The 18,013-nt window shown below is 41.4% G+C and overlaps 1 protein-coding gene across 1 annotated transcript in view; it reads right to left on the bottom strand.

Moving 5' to 3' along the window:
* The window catches only part of NIBAN1 (niban apoptosis regulator 1), a 171,613-nt gene that overhangs the window by 19,590 nt on the left and 134,010 nt on the right, over positions 1–18,013 (bottom strand). Inside the window, exons 6-8 of the mRNA XM_043922947.1 lie at positions 10,711–10,826; positions 3,885–3,989; positions 3,405–3,567 (exon numbers count right to left, since the gene is read on the bottom strand). Coding sequence (XP_043778882.1) covers positions 3,405–3,567; positions 3,885–3,989; positions 10,711–10,826 — 384 coding nt within the window. The remainder of the gene's footprint in view (positions 1–3,404; positions 3,568–3,884; positions 3,990–10,710; positions 10,827–18,013) is intronic.

An 18,013-nucleotide genomic window follows, 5' to 3' on the forward strand; every position in this document is an offset into this window, starting at 1 on the left:
AACAGCCTAATGCCCTGAACTACCGCCCAGCTTCCTGAACTACGGTCTACTGGTGTTTCCCTAATGATCAAATAAATTTTACATCCCACACAAGTGTGCTCTGCTATTTTTCAGGGATGCAGAGATGAATCATGTGTTGTGGCACATTAATTCATGAGCCGTACATTAAATTCAGTTGAGCAGAGTGATGAAGAGAGAAAACCCCGGAGCTGCGGGCTGGGTTTGGTCTGACTGTTTCACAGTCTACCTTTGGAATTACTACAGGCAAATTACTTCATCTCTACTTCAGTTTTCTTATCTGTAAAATGGGGCTCATAACAGTAATTACTCTGAGGGTTATGGTGTGGATTAAATGAGTTCGCTGTGTTCAAAATGCTCAGAACTGTGTGTGATCCTCTGGAAGTACTCAGAAACTGTCAGCTCCTACTGTATCTGTTAGTAATATCATCCTTTCCAATCGACTGACATTAAAACATTCCTTTCATTGTGAGGGGCCCACATGACTTTTTTTGAAGCTGAAATGGTTCCTGCCTGGGAATCATTGTGCCCTCTGTTCTTGCCTTTTTTGTGGCATTTGTCATATTTTTCCTTCTGTTTTGGTGTCTGTGACATGACTTTTATCCTCTCCTACTTCCCTTCTTCCAAGGCGCCTCATAGCCCTTGTATTCAGCAGGGGCAGGATAAATGCATATTAAATGCTTTGGTATTTGTGCAGCAGAACTTAAGCCAAGAATCACATGGGAGGAAACAGAGAGACTGCTACTTTAACACTCCCGAAGTTTTTTTGAAATCCAAAGCCCTTTATCAATGCAGCCCGATATGCACTTTCTTGTTTTAAAGGGGAAGAACAAGAGGTCTGGTGAAAATGTGTTTCTGATATTCCATTTTTAAAAGACCTGATCATGACTTCCTTTCAAGGCTTCCTTTAGGGAAACCAAAACCAGTCCAGGGAAGAATATTTTTCCATCTTATGTGAAGGGATTTAGGCAAGAGAGAAAGAGAGACTCATTTAAATCAGGCCAAGAGAATGGCCGCCATTCGGCTCAGCTCCGCTCCGGTCAATAGGAATGTATTTGGCTGTGGCAGTTCAGTGCTGGCCGTTTTAAGTTGTATAAAGCATTTCAACCTACAGTCAACTCCAGAGCAGTCGTGCTAATAAAGGAATAAGAGACCTGGATAATAGGAACCAGAAAACAGTCTGAAGTTAATTTATATCTGGCTGGAGAAGGCATTGCACGAACAGATAAACAATAGATTCAGACGCACACACCTTGGCTCTAGTTATGCCTCCTGGAACCTCCTCCCAGGAGGACTTGTTAGAAGAGCCCAGCGTGAGCTAGGCTGCAGCATGAACAGAATCTGAAGTGTAGAGGATAATCCTCCAAGCAGAAAATCCCATTAGGTTCCACGTCTCTTGAACACAGGAACTGGATCTTCCCTGTTCGCTGCTAAAGCTGCATCGCCTTGCTCAGAAAGCACTTAGTGAATGTCTTTTGAATGAATGACTGAGTGAATAATTTGAAAACTGACTACCTAAGAAAATTGCTGATAAACAATCACAGATAAGCCAGCATGCTTCCCTCTGAAATGATGTTCAGTGGGGTGTGCTTTGGGGTATGTAGGAGGCAGAACCGTAGAATTTTATTCTGTAGAATTTCTTACAGGCCGTCTATAGCCTCCTGTGAGGAAAGAGGCAAGCTTTTCTCTGTCAAGGGCCAGGTCAGGAACATTTTCAGCTTTGCCGCCCGTAAGATCTCAGTTCTAACAACTCAGCTACGCTCCTGCAGTGCCAAAGCAGCCACAGACAATACAGAAAGGAGTGGGCACAGCCATCTTCCAGTAAAATGTAATTTATAAAAATAGTGGCAGGCTGGATTTGACCCAAGGGCCTCAGTATGCAGACCCTGATCTCATGGGCCCTTGTGATTTCAAGAGGAGGGCACCGAGGCACACAGAAGTTGAGCGACCTCCCTGATCCCACAGACCCAGCTAACGTTAGAGCTGGGGCCACAGACGGTCCCCAATTTAGGATGGTTCAACTTTCAAGCTTTCAAGTTTACAATGAGGTGAAGAAAGCATTACCCGTTCAGGAGAAGTGTTAATCGCTCAGTCATATCTGACTCTTTGTAACCCCACAGACTCTAGCCCACCAGGCTCCTCTATCCATGGGATTTCCCGGGCAAGAATACTGGAGTGGGTTGCCATTCCCTTCTCTAGGGGATCTTCCTCACCCAGGGATCAAACCTGGGTCTCTTGCATTGCAGGCAGATTCTTTACTGTCTGGGCCACCAGGGAAACTACTTCAAATTTTGAATTCTGATCTTTTCTGGAGCAGGTGAGATGCAGCATGATGCTCTTTTTGTGATGCTGGGCAGGGTTAGCAGCCGCAGCTCCATCAGGCACAGGATCACAGGCATAAACAACCAACACACTGACAGTCAGTCTGTACCCAGACAAACCTTTTTGTTTCCCCCCTTCAATACACTATTCAATAAATTACATAAGCTATTCAACACTTTATTATAAAATAGACCTTGTATTAGGTGACTTTTCCCAACTATATGCTGATATAAGTGTTCTGAACATGTTTAAGGTAACTAGGTTAAGCTATGATATTGGGTAGGTCAAGTGTATTAAGTGCATGCATTTCAATTATGATGAGTTTATTGGCTCATAACCCCATGGTAAGTGGAGGAAGATCTGGAAGATCTAGATTTATTGACTCTAACCCAAAAGCTTTTTTTTCTTATTAAAGGAAAATCCATTATTCACTGATCTGGATATTCACTGTGAGTCTGCATATACCAGACACAGTACTAAGCATCAGGAATACCTGAGTGAACCGGGGTGGCATGGCCCGACTCTTTAAGAGCTTACAGCAGGTGGAGGGCAGGGCAGAGCCATTACAATTTGGAGTAAGAGGTATAGCATCAGGACCCACAGGCACCACTACAGGCAAGAGGCACCATTTCCTCCAGCCTGTGTCACTGAGGTTTCCATGGGGAGGTCCAGGCCCTCAGCAGCACCACCAGCATGCTCCTATTACAAGTGTTACCATTTGCTCCCAAAGTCCCTCACTTTAATTCTCCTCTGAAACGATGAACTCTCACCATGTAAATGCTAAGTCACTTCAGTCGTGTCCGACTCTGTGCAACCTTATGGATTGTAGCCCACCAGACTCCCCTGTCCGTGGGCTTCTCAAGGCAAGAATACTAAAGTGGGTTGCTGTGCCCTCCTCCAGGGGATCTTCTCAACTCAGGGATCAAACCCTTAAGTCTCTTAGGTCTCCTGCACTGGCAGAAGGGTTCTTCACCACTAGCGCCACCTGGGAAGTCTCACCATGTGGTAGAGCTTTAAATGCACAGCTTATCTGGCTCAGAGGAGCAGGCATTATCTCCACTGACCTTTGATCTTTCCAATTAAGAAGTTCTTTGAGTTCACAATCTGATCCATGTCTGAACGGATGGTTCCTTCCAGGCCCTTCGTCAGAGCCCTGCACTCCTCCTTCAAGGCACTTAATCCTTCTGAAACTTGATGCTGAACGAGGTGGTAGGCCTCTTCGAGGAGCTGCAAGGAGAACAACACACAGATTGGGGCTCTGTCACGCGTCAGGGCCTGACGGAGTCAAGCACAGGAGGGTGGGTTAATCACAGATGACTGCAACATAAACAAAACTGTGTGCACATTCTAATTTTTCTTTCAAAGTTTGAGTTTGTTTGGATTAGTCCTGATGTATATGAGACTGAGCAGACTGGGCAGTTCTCCACCCAGGGAAGGAATTATGTATTAAAAAAAAAAAAAAAGAAAAACAAGACCTTAAAAAGAGAAGGGAAGGGAATGTTCATTATGAGCAGCAGATCTGGCAGAGCAGAATCATCGCTTACCCCAAACCAGGCCCTCTTTCTGTCGTTCTTCTTCCCCTTCATTTTAGGCAGGATGTCTGTCTGAAGGGTTGGCATGAGCTCCTCCATTACGAGGTTACTCAGGATCTGTTGAGAGGAAGACAGCCACTATATCTGTGTCTCTATTTCTGCTTGCCAAGGCGGAAGTGAGGGGTGGGATGAATTGGGAGATTGGGACTGACATATATATACCACTACATAGAAAATAGATGACAGATTACTAATGGGAACCTACTGTAGAGCACGGGGAACTCTACTCAATACTCTGTGGTAACGCATAAACCTGTAGGGGAAGGAAATCTAAAAAAGAGAAGATATTTGTATAGATACAGCTGATTCACTTTGCTGTGCGGCAGAAAATAACACAATGTTGTAAAGCAACTATACTAGAATTAAAAAGAATGCTTAAGTGGAGAAAAAAAAAAGGAGGAAGAAAGTCTCAGAGCTGGTTTAGCTGGTAACACCTAAATCTGCGCATCAGGCCAACTGAAGGTGTCATAACTGGCCACTCCTGTCCTGAATATTCATTGGAAGGACTGATGCTGAAGCTCCAAAACTTTGGCCACCTGATGGGAAGAACTAACTCAATGGAAAAGACCCTGATGCTGGGAAAGATTGAAGGCAGGAGGAGAAGGGGATGACAGAGGACGAGACGGTTGGATGGCATCACCAACTCAATGGGCATGAGTTTGAGCAAACTCTGGGAGTTGGTGATGGACAGGAAAGGCTGGCGTGCTGCCATCCATGGGGTCGCAAAGAGTTGGATATGACTGAGCAACTCAACTGACTGACTGTCCTGGCTACGTAAGATTGTCCTGCACTCCATGAAATCTGGTAGGTTAACAGTTTAACTCTGGGTCTGAGACCTCAGAAATCTCTAGGAAGAGTCATAGAGGGTAAATGTTCTAAATATCTGCAGGGAACAGTCATGCCTGCTGACATTTTCCCACTGGAAAGGACAAATTTCTCAACTTGAACTTCTCCTATTCGAAACAGAACAATCTAATGCATTTAGGATAAGAGGGGAAACGTGAATTATGGATAAGGGTATCCTTAGCAAAATTGTGAAGGGGGTCAGGCTTGGTTTTGGCAGCTTGAGTCCTTGTCTGTAGCCCCTGAGACCATTGTTTCCTCTTGACCTTTCCTGGGATCTAAGTGTCTTCATGCTCTTTGTCCCTACTGCACCCTGAATCCCATCTCCATCTTCTTTAAAGTTTAGAAAAAGAAGGAAGGAACTAATACTTTGGAACAATTGGACATTGGTGGAATGAGAATATGGGAGAGGGGGTGTCTACAGTTTTCAGAGTATTTTTTTTTAATTGTTCCCAAGTCTTTCCTAAAATTTTGCTTGGCTCAATGGAAGTGTTTCTTTTGAATGTGAGCAGTGATTTACCAGTCTGCACATAAGGCCCCACGTAACACTGGCCTTTCTTCTTTATATTCCCCCACTGGAATTGGAGCAGTTTTGTTGTTTAGATTTAGATCTGCCATGAGTTTTAGGGCTCAGAGCTCAGCTTTCAATATCAGGCTGCAGCCCAAGATTTAGGACAAGAGTAACTTGGGGAAAGGAGGCAAGCAGAATCATAGTAGAGAATCATTTGACATCTGCTCTGTGAACTGAAAAAAATATTTGTCCAAAATAATTGACCTGCTCATAAACACTCAAATTAAGATTTGGGAAAGACTTTCTCTGAGGTCACTGGTCAGCCTCATGCTAGTGGAAATACTCATGAGCTCACTAGAGTTTGCCTTTCAAAACGGCTCTGTTTACAGTGGGCTGTAACAGTCTAGATGAACTGAACAGGAACACTCCCAGGGTGGAGGGGGGTGAGTCGCTCAGTCCACCTAGATCTGCGAGTTCCTAGGAGAGAAGGCAGGGAGTCAGTGCAGCCGGGGGGTTCCATCATCTGTGATGTGGAACTTCAGGAGTGACAGATTGTAACAGGGGTGGGATTCCCACTAGTCCTAGTAATTCAATGCCCGGGATGTTTTGACCTTTCTTAACCATTATCTGGGGAGCGGTCAAGAGGTCAGTTCAGTTCAGTTCAGTCGCTCAGTCGTGTCTGACTCTTTGTGACCCCACAGACTGCAGCACGCCAGGCTTCCCTGTCCATCACCAACCCCCAGAGCTTGCTCAAACTCATGTCCATCGAGTCAGTGATGCCATTTTTGAGGATTTTTGAGGCGCTTAAGAGAAACTTGACATGTGTAAATCCCATAGAAATCAGCAACTGCCCAAATTGGGTTGAAGTACATAATTAATAATTCATGAACCTTATCTTGCCCAATGGAGTAAATTCTTGTTGGAACACACCTGCTCAAGAATGATGAAAGCGTTGGTACTGGGAGCGTGAGCTAAGAGCCTAAGGAGACTAAAGCCAGAACTTAAAATCAATGGGAAAATATTGTTTTAGTTCAAAAGTATTAAATTCACAAATCATAATAATTATCCAAATCCATCCTTTTGCAGAGACTGGCTCGAATCTGAGCATGAGCTGAAGAAGATTTGAAAGATGAAAATGTTACACAGTCCAAAGAAAAAGAATGCTCCATTTTGGGTGGGCTTGTAGTTTACTTTTAGTCTTTCCCATACAATGTTCCAAGAAATTTGGTTCTATTTTATAACTTAAGGGATTGGAAAGGAAATATGTCTGGAAAAAAAAGAAGGGGGATGAGAGTGGGTTTTGGGAGAAGGAGGGGCGGGGAGTGTGAGATTTGGGAATAGCCCTTGGGCAGGCAACAGCCAACTCTGTCTCCTCCCAGCAGTTCATCCTGTCTCTGTATCTGTCAGCCCCAGCCCTCTCTGACTGTGAGCGGCTCCTCACCAGCCCAGGACCTGCCCTGCGACTCCCTACCTTGGCCAGCCCTCCATGAGCAGGGTCCAGAGCCCTGGAGCTAGCAGGGAGAAAGCAGTTAATCTAATAAAAACCAATCATATTAATGAAGCGGTTCCCCAACCTTCTTCCTTCAGAATAGAACCCACTGAGTTTTACCATAAGGAACCTAAAAACATTTCCCGTGCTTTAAAAAAAAAACGGCGTGTGTGTACATTTAACTGCTGGGATTTAACTGGGAGATTTAAAAATTCCATCACACACGTAAGAAACGAAACACACCATTCGGCTGATGGAAACCAACAACCCTAGGCTCACTCCCTGAGCTGTTGTTCAGTTGCTCCTTCATGTCTGACTTTTTACGACCCCATGGACTGCAGCACGCCAGGCTTCCCTGTTCTTCACTATCTCCCGGAGCTTGCGCAAACTCATGTCCATTGAGTCAATGATGTCATTCAACCATCTCATCCTCTGTCGCCCTCTTCTCCTCCTGCCCTCAATCCTTCCCAGCATCAGGGTCTTTTCCAAGGAGTCAGTTCTTCGCATCAGGGGGCCAAAGTATTGGAGCTTCAGCTTCATTCCGTGAAGGCCACACTACATTTACCTTCCATATGCTGCAGCTGTGGGGAAGGTGTGAGGCCCAGCAATACTGTCCTCTTTACTGAGGCTGACTCCATGGTCGGACCAGGCTGTTGGCCTCGTGCCTCTCGTGTTACTGAGCAGCCAAGTGTGAAATAATCCATTTAAAGGGGGTCACACTCAAGGTCATCAGAAAAAGATGACTTGAACATATGGACAGGGGAAAAATGTGGATAGCTTTCTGGTCTTGAAACCACCCTGATGTGTGGGAATTTTGAGCTGTTCTCTTAGCCCATCTGGTTAACTTAAAAGCAAATAAAAAATAAATCACATAACTTGTATTTACATTTTCCAAAATGCTTTCCCTCATGACTTCACTTGATACATTTTTAATTGACAAGTAGAAAATATACTGATGCTTTTACTGGGGTACAAATATTTTCACCTTAATAGTCTGTCAGGCAAATTATTCTAAGATATTTGCTTTGCCTGGACACTTGCCTAAAATAACCATCAGCACGAGGGCATGCCATACTAGCTGAATGAGTCATTACTATGAAGATAATAATGTAGCATTGCTGAAAATCTTCTGAACACAGTCTCCAAGGGTAGAAGGGGTTAGGATAACGTCATGATGAAGTTCTTAGCAGACATGAAAACAATGCAAATAAATTCAGTGCTTTAAACAAAAGATGTCATATTCTCAAACTCAATCATGCTATGCCCTTTTCTTTAACTACTTGATAGCTTCTTTGGGACCTTGGCCTGTTTTTTCTGTGAGAATGAGGATAGACGTTGCTTCAGTTCCACGGGTAACGGTTAAGATGAAGATTACCCTCACCAGGCCTCACACAGGAAAAGTCTTGAAAGTTATTTCCTTTCAGCATCTTCTTCAAGGTTCACCTGACATGGCTCAAAATGCATTTCTGTCACAGACTGGTTTTGTGACCTGGGCCAACTTCTCTGAATGTTCTTTCTCCCGCCTGGAGGGTACTGGATGAATAATCCTGAAATGCCCTTCCAGTGCTCACATTTTGTGAGGTTGTGACTTCACGAAAGAAACTCAGATTGCTGGAGGAGCAAAAGCGTTTACTGATTTCTTCTGTTTCTTTTTCCCCTTTAAGGTATTTTTTAATTTTTAATTTTATTTTTAATTGGAGGATAATTACAATACTGTGTTGGTTCCTGCCATACATCAACATAAATCAGCCATAAGTATACATATGTCCCCTCCCTTCTGAACCTCCCTGCCACCTCCTACTCCTTCCCACCCCTCTACGTTGTCACAGAGCCCCAGTTTGAGTTCCCTGAGTAATAGTCATTCCCATAGTCATTCCCACTGTCTCTCTATTTTACATATGTTAGTGTATATGTTTCAAGGCTACTCTCTCAAATCATTCACCCTATTCTTTCCCCACTGCATCAAAAAGTCTATTCTTTATGTCTGTGTCTCCTTTGCTGACCTGCAAACAGGACCATCGGTACCATATTTCTAGGTTCTATATCATAATATATGATAATTATTTTTCTCTTTATGACTTACTTCACTCTGTATATTAGGCTCTAGGTTCATCCACCTCATTAGAATAGACTCATATAAGGTATTTTTTTATTCTGCAAAATTAGCACCTTCCTATGACTGCTGCTAATGCTTTATGATGCCCATATATGTACAGACCACACATGGTCCCACATACACCTCTAAGGCTGCCTTGTTCTCTGGATGCTTCTAGGTATGTCTCGCCTCACCAGAATGGCAAGGCATGAGTCATTTCATTCTCTCGCACCTTAAAGCAATTCACACATATCAGCCCAAAGCAAAGAGCAGAAAGTCAATCCTCCCCCTCCAAAAAAAAAAAAACCCAAACTCAATACTCAACTCTCAGAAAAGAATTATTAGGTACCTGCTTTCCACGGGACAGTGAAGGAATATGAGCTGATATAAGATTTCAAATGAAAGAAAAATTAGACAAGTACCTTAGCTTAACTCAAGGAGCTAAATAACTGTTTAACTTGAAACTATAAATGGATGTGCTTCCTCCAAATATGAGAAATCAATAATTGACTAAAGTTCTTGAGTAAGTCTCAGGATGGGAAATAAAAATGAGTTTAGAACCTACTGAAGAAAAAGAAGGGGGAGGAGGAGGAGGGGAAAGAAGGAGGAGAAGGAGACAGAAGAAGAGGAGATTCTGTGTCATATGTTAAAACAATAAAGAACAGCCCATTACCATGAGAAAATGTTTTTAGCTTTAGATATTTAATGACCATATAAAAGCAAGATATCATCTGGCATCTTCTAAATACTGTTCCCTAATAACAAATTTCACTGGCCCCCAAAAGAGGCATTCTGGGCTATGAGGGAAGTTAAAGAAGAGCATTCTTGGACCCTCTGTGCTTCTAATTAAATAATGTCCACACTCAGCCTCTTCTTCCTGACTGAATCAGCCTGTGATTGGTGTCCTCATGGGGGATGGGGTCACATCATGAAACATAGTTTCCTTGGAGATCCATAACAATGTACCTGGTACCAAACCAACCCAGTACACTTAGCCCCTGATTGACATTTAATCAAGGTCATGGGAAACTATGGACCTGGATCACAGGAAATAGAGCACTAGAAAAGGCAAATGAAACATCTAGAAAACTATCTAATGCTTTCAAATTTGGTATCCTTTAACTGAGTGAGTGAGTGAGTGAAGTCGCTCAGTCGTGTCCGATTCTTTGCGACCCCATGGACTGTAGGAGCCTACCATGCTCCTCTGTCCATGGGATTTTCCAGGCAAGAGTACTGGAGTGGGTTGCCATTTCCTTCTCTAATCCTTTAATTACTTCATTTATAAATCATTCCATAGATGAAGACAGCTATTTGCCAACTACTTTTCCAACAACATCTTATTTAATTCTCACAACCTTGTCAGGCAAACATTATCATTCCAGTTTTTCAGAGGAGTAACCTAAAACTAAGAGAAGTTAAATAACTTGGCAGGCTTTAACCCAAATCTGCTGACTTAAAAGTCCCGCCATAAACTTTGCACTATGCCACACTGCTCACATATTGCTGCTAGTCTCGAAGCACGGGTCACTTGAGAGAACACGGTTTTTCTGGAAAGAAATTGGAAGTTGCTCTTCCACTGCAGTTGCAGTTGTCTGGGCTGCCCTGTTGGAGGTCTGGAGGTCTGGATGTATAGAGTGCCCAGTCTGGAGGTCTTTAGAGTGCCCAACAGCTTGCTGATCAAACGCTTCTAGACAATGAGAGAAATGGCCTATGGAACCACATAGGAAGATGGAACTTCATCTTCCATGCCTGCAACTTTTTTGTTTGATAGTTTATTATGATCCTGACCTCCTACCACTTAGACAGAGAATAGGATCCGAATTTCTGAGCCCCATGTTACCTGGACTTCATCCCCAGTGACCATTTCCCATGAGCCATAGTGTCCTTTCTCCTGTCGAAAGAATTGAACAGCTTCCAAAAAGGCTTGGGCTTCAAATGTCGTCTGCTTCATGTAATCTAAAAGAAAGAGGCAAGGGCATTTAGCAAAGAAAAAATTCTTAATTTAATATTCTTCCGTGGTTCAGAGACCAATAGCTGAATATTACAAGGAATAGAATTATGAGACACAAAAAAGTTAAGCAAGCACTGAATTGAAAGTTCATTTGCAGGTGGGGACATCCCTGGTGGTCCAGTGGCTAAGACCCCATGCTCCAATGCAGGGGGCTGGAGTACCATCCCTGGTCAGGGAACTAGATCCCATGTGCTGCAACTAAGAGTCCAAATGCCATAACTAAAGACCCCACGTGCTACAACTAAGACCCGGTGCAGTCAAAGAAATAAATTTTTTTTTTTTAAAAAGGAAACAACAACAAAAAACCTCCAAGTTCATTTGCATGAATGAAAAGGAACTTTCAGGTATATATCACATGACTTCCTTATTATACCAGGTGATTAATTCTATCAGTTACTAGACATGCTGGTTATGACCAGAAGCAAATCTATCCTCATTTATCTCTCTTGTAAATGTTTCCCTCAGACATCCAGGCTCTAGTGGCTTTATGCCACCAACTCTAACACCTCAGTGAGGCAGACTATTCCTTACAGTGCCTCATGTATCCAAGGTACCCCCTCCCAGTTTCCCAAACAAAATATCAACTGATACCAACGTTTTGTCAAAAGGACATCAATATAAGAGGCTGATTTTTGCAAATGAAGGATAATAATTGTTAAAACATATAGTAAGAAACTGTTACTTCTGGGTATGTTACGCAGGCCAGTTGAAACCTCACAAAACCCTCTGAGGTGAGTGTTATTATCGTCTCTAGTTTATGGAGGAGGGGACTGAAATCACAGGAAGATCAATTAATTGCCTGAGATCATGCACCAAGAAGGAGATGAACTTGGGCAGTCTGACTCAAAGTACCACACTATACTACCTCACATAATCATTTTGGGGTTTGCCTTTCCAAACAGATTGGATTTTAAAAGGCATTATATCTGAGAGGTAATATCCTACCACAAAGGAATGGATACCTAATGGTACAGGATTTTTAAGTATGCTGAATGGCCTTCCCAGAATTCCAAAAATCGCTCCATGCATGCAAAGATGCTCAATTTCTGCTATGGACTGAATGCTTGTATCTCCTAAAATTCATATATTAAAACTCCAATTCCCAAAATGTGATATTTAGAGATGGAGGCTTTGGGGGGTAATTAGGTCACGAAGGAGCAGATCCTTTATGTTGGACCTAGAGCCCATATACATAATACACAATGGAATACTACTCGGCCAGAAAAAGGAACAAAATTGGGTCATTTGTAGAGACCTGGACGGACCTAGAGTCTGTCACACAGAGTGAAGTAAGTCAGAAAGGGAAAAACAAATATCATATATTAACACACTTTTGTGGAATCTAGAAAAATGATTGTTGTTGTTCAGTTGCTAAATTGTATCCAATTCTTTGCAATCCCATGGAGTGTAGCCTGCCAGGCTCCTCTGTCCAGGGGATTTCCCAGGTAAGCATATGGAGGGGGTTGCCATCTCCTTACTGGCAGGGCAGAAATAGACACAGACATGTGGACATGAGGGGAGGGGGAGGAGGGGTTGGATGAATTGGGAGACCGGGACTCACATATATATACTGCCATATGTAAGACAGAGAGCTAGTGGGAACCTACTGTACCCCTCAGGGAGCTCAGCCCAGGGCTCTCTGCTGACCTGGGGGGGGATGTGGGTGGGCAGGGAGGCTCACGAAGGAGGGGATACATGCGTAGGTATGGCTGGTTCGCTTTGTTCTACAGCAGAAACCAACACAGCACTGTTAGGCAACTATATTACAATTTCTAAAAAAGGAAAGCCTCACTCCCTCGCTCTCCTTCCTCTGTCTCTCTCTGACTCTCTCACTCACCAGACACCAGATCTACCACTGCCTTGGTCTGGGACTTCCAAGAGTATGATATTTGTTGGAGCAGCCCACACTAACCCAGAGAATTTTCAACACATAAAACTAGCTCATGGAGGATACAGTGACAACCAAATTATAGGAATATTAGCAAGGAAGTTAATTTTAGAAATAATCTAATCTAACAATAAAGAAATCAAAACTTAGGAGAGGGAAATAAAGTGGGCAAAGTGAAGTGACTGAAAGGGCCAAGTATTCTATCTTCTGCTTCTCCCCAGTAGGACACAAAGTTCTTTTGCCAAGAGCATAGGATCTGTATTCACAGGGTGATATTAGACTGGTCAGCTGAAGGCAGCTGATTTGCTGGGGGGACCTTCAAAACTTTAACCCGTGGGACCACTCAGTCAGTGACTCAATGGCTGATTCAGGGACTGAGCAGAAAGAACCTAAAGAGGATCAATCTGCTTCAAAGGGGGACAATCAATTAATAAATTGTAGATGACTCTTTTGAGACTGGCTTACTAGGTCATAAGCCTCAGGCACTTGGAAAAGAGAAACTACAACTCAAGGAATAGCCTCTATAAGAGGATGAGCAAAATTCTTCACAATGAGGATACCATGATGCCCAGAAGGTCCACATTCAAAAATGTGAAACAGTAACTGACATTTCTAATATCAACAGAAAGTTGTGGTTAAAATCTAAATCAGAAAAAGGGCATGTCCCAAGAATCAGGTTTTTAAATTGAAGCGTTTTCTTCTTTGTTATTATTTTTTCTTGGTTTGGCAATTGATTTAGTGTTTAACCTTAGAGGTTTGGAAAACACAAATTAAGATTTTGGTATAAAATTGACAAGGGGGCTGTGATATGGGACTCAGTACCCTGGGAGGAACTATACCAACTGAGATGGAAACTGTAATTACTACATTGAGATTCAAAACTGACTCATGAGCTCTTATTTTTAACAGCTGTTTTCATTTCCAGCCTAAGGAAACAAAGAGATGGAAGAAAATGTGGTACTTAGATGAAGTGAGTATTGCCAGACCCGTGAACCTAGGAATGAGGTTTAAGTTCTTGAGGTCCTTACAAGAAGCATAAATTTACTTATTTCTTCCTGAACTGATCCAAGTAACTGAAGGAAGAATCTGAAATCCTGTAAATACCATGTATGTCTATATGAAAAAAAAAAAAAACTATGACACTCGCACTGATGGTTGACTTTTCAAAGATCTTCAGAAAACATAACTGAAGAAATGAGATTTGAAGGCAAAATGTGGGAGTCAGAGAGAAGTCAAAGAAGGAATAGAAGAGCTAGAATGTAGTAATGGTGCAGGATGGAGCACCTTAATATAGGCAGAGAAGAAAAGTATTAGTAATCAAATGGACCATAAAGGAAATTATAGTCATTGAACAGTAGTAATAAAATTGAAAAGAATTTAAAAAAACTTAAAAGAATAAAGACATGAATCTCCATTTTGGACTCTACCATTAAGCCAGACTTAGATCAGATTTTAACTATTCTTTTTCCATATGGTAAAAAGGGTCTAATTACTGATTTCATCATTAGATTTTTAGCTTATAAAGTGATTAATTTATATAAAACTTTTAGAATAGTCCCTGCCACATAATAAGTTGCTTTATGGATACTGGTTCTCATGATTATAAACAAAGTTCAATAGAAACTGCCAGATCATTAAGGAAATAAAGAACAAAGGTTTGCTTTGTAAAGGACAGAGCTACACTGCAAGGGTTATATGATATTCATTTCTTCTAAGCTGCTTGCAGAGGCATTGCTGAACTCAGCCAGAATGTACAGGTGTTTGAAAGAAACCAGATTATCAGTTATTTAATCAACTTCCTGCCACAGATCCCATGGGAACAAATTCCAGGATCACAATCACCCATTCTCCTGCCAACAAGAAATTGAGAGTTAGTTCAATGGCCCCCAGGATCAACAATGGCTTTTGGTCTTTCAGCCTTCTTCCTGCAAGATGACTCACAAAAATGGCAGGCATCAACTCAAACTCAACTTTTCCAGCATGCTGTAGTTAAGAGGATGCTCAATGACACAGATGTGCTGAGAAGAACTTAAGCATCGTTAAATCCAGCTCCTTCATTTTATGGACAAGGAAACTGGAAGAAGAAATGGTTACTTTCTTAGCTGAAGGTCACACAGCTGGTCAGAATCAGAGCCAAGAGTTGAAAAAGTGCCTCTGGCATGTCACAAGCAGCCTTGGCATTCATGCTCACTTAAATCATAGACTATGAGAGTTAGAAGTGATCTCAAAGGTCACCCACCCCAAGCTCTTGTTCAATGCTGGGAGCCTTGAGAATTCATGACAGACACTCATCCAGCCTTAGCTTGACTATTTCCAGTGACAGGAAGCTCACAATGTAATGAAATAGTCTTTTTCTTTTTTTTTTTGTCACTGAACTGTTATAATTATTTGAAAATTTTTCCTTCTGCTGAGCCAGAATCTATTTCCACAAACTCTCATTAATCCAGCTTCTGCCTTTCAGAGCAAAACAGACAAGTTTACTCTTCTTCCACATGGTATCTAAAAGATAGCTGAGTATTCTCATTTTCCTGCAATCATCTTTTAAACAATATAACTTAGGGATTTGTTTTTAGAAGTTGGCCCTCCTTTTTCCTTCCTTCTCTTAGTGACCATTTTGAATCTATCAATATATTTCTTAAATTTAGACCATGATTGAATACACTACAAAGAATATTGTCTAACCAGTGCAAGTTATATAAAGTAGAAAGATTATGTTCCTTTTTCTGGTCCCTAACCTCTTTTTTCATCAATCACACCATACTTTTGGCTCATACCTTTTTCATAGTCCAATAAAACCCCTACAACTTTTTCATATAACACCCTTGTCAATCTAAGCCTTTTCTTTTTTTCTTTTTTTTTTTTTGGATGAATTTTTAAAAAACTCTTTATTTTGTGTTGGATCATAGCCAATCTAAGCCTTTTCTAACCTGTATTTCTGCTTTTGATTTTGAAGTGCAGGCTTTAACACCACCCTGATTAAATTACAACTTGCTATGATGAGTTAGCACCCCAGAACCTGCCAAAATCATTAAAAAAAAATTGTAATTCTGTCCCTAGACTCCCACTTACCCCAATATCATCTGAAAACTTGGTGGGCTTACCTTCTACGTTTCTATCCAACTCACTGACAAAAACATTCATCAGATCAAGGGTGAGGACAGAGGCCTGCGAAACTCTAAACATTTTAGGAGACAGATGGGAGATACATCTTGGCCATTCAGTCAACAATCACATCCTCAGGGCTAAGACATGTCTATTTTCCTTAGTCTCTTCCTAGTTCTCATCTGTGCAGCTGCACGGAAAACTCATATTTGGGAGACATGATTATGAATTTTTGCAAGGGAAAGAAAGCTCCTCTAAGCCCCTTGGGGACAATTATTCAAGGGGCCAGCCAGAAAGAAATCGCTTTTGTTTTTTTCCACTTATACAGATTTACTGCACGTCTGAGTCAACTGAAATGCCAAAGCTCCAAGGCCTATGTAGTCATTCTGGATTTTGACTCTGGCTGCTATGTCGGGACTCCCTGACTCGGGCTGGGTTTGGAAGCCGCCTTGTTATTTTATTTCATCAGTAAACTGTGCCAAGCCATGTTAGCCAATCTGCCTGGTGATTTGTGCAAGTTATGTAACGGCATTACTCACTCCACTGCTATGGGGCTCATCTCACTAATGTATACTTCTAAACTGTCTTCAGCTTCAGGTCATATGTCGTCTTTTTTTAGGAGAGCTGCAGCAAGGCTGTTTTGTCCTAGTTTCTTTTCCAGAGCAGAGAAGCAGCACTGGGGGTAAGGAACCAACATTTCTTGAATTCAGTCATGGAGTATGAGGCATAGGAGATGTTTACACATACTATCTCCTATAATTCTTCCAATAATCCCATTAGGTAGGACTTCATATTCCCACTTTAAGGCTGACCAAAAAATGGAGTTTCAGAAAGGTTAGCTAATCTGTTTAAACTAGTAGATAGACAAGCAAGGCCTCTTTGCTTCCAATATCCTGTTATAACACTCTCTGGTTTCATTTTTTTTTACTTTTTATTTTGAGATAATCATAGATTCACATTTTTATAAGAAACAATACAGAGATTCAATATATCCTCATCCAGTTTTCCCTAATGGAATATCTTGTAAAAAACTATGGTACAATATCACAGGCAGGAAATTGACATTGATGCAATCTAGCCACCTTATTCAGATTTCATCAGTTATACATGCACAGGTTGTGTGTGTGTGTGTGTGTGTGTGTGTGTGTGTGTTGTGGCTTAACTTAAGAATTATTTTAAATTTTATTTCCATCTCAAAGTTTAGAATCATATAATTCTAGAGTTTGACTATACCATAGGGATCATTTAGTCCAAAGCATTCATTTAATTAGTGAGCAGCTTGAGGGCTATAATGTGATATGCATTATTAAAACAGAATAAAACCCCCACATTGGAATTAAAAATGAATGATATCTGTCCCAGTAAAATGGTAATAAAAGTTTTTATTTTTATTAAAAAACTTATTTATTCATGACCAACTTAAGCAAACATTTATTACCAAATTGTAAATAATAACTCTTATGAGAACTAGCTCCAGGATTAATTAGAAATCCGTAAGTCATATTTTGTAAACTGCCAGACTAAAATATTCATCTACATCTACTGGCCAAATCATACCTGTGTTAGTGAGCGCAGACCTACTAGAAAGAGAAGAGGAATAAGCCAAGAAGGAATGTATATATCCTGAAGATCCAGGGATCCCAGGATGAATTATAATGGCATTACTTTAGGTGAAACTACTGTACAAAGATATTAATACAAGGACTCACCCTGAGGATATAAAAGACTTCTTAAACTAAGGAAAGAAAGGCGTTTCCATTGTTTTGATAGAATGTCTTCACCACACAGAAAAAACTGCATTCCTCATCCAGCTAACACGGGTGCATCTCATAAATTTTTGACTTGTCAATAAGTAAGACTATTAACACAGAAAAGGAAGTGGTGATTACTAAAACAAGCAAAGACAAACTAACCTCATTTCCTTTAGACAGACATATTACATTGGTAGAATACCTACCATTGGCTTTGGAGACATCCTGTATCTAGATTTTAGAATGACAAATATTAAGAGTTTTGCATAATTTTGACTGACATACTGAAGAAACCTAGATTAGTTGATAACGCAAATAAACATAATGAAGCAGTACAACAGCCTAAATGATGGGTGCTGGTTAAAGGGCTGATGTTACTGACATCCTAGAG

The sequence above is a fragment of the Cervus elaphus genome, chromosome 14 (genome assembly GCF_910594005.1).
Source record: "Cervus elaphus chromosome 14, mCerEla1.1, whole genome shotgun sequence".
NCBI lineage: Eukaryota > Metazoa > Chordata > Mammalia > Artiodactyla > Cervidae > Cervus > Cervus elaphus.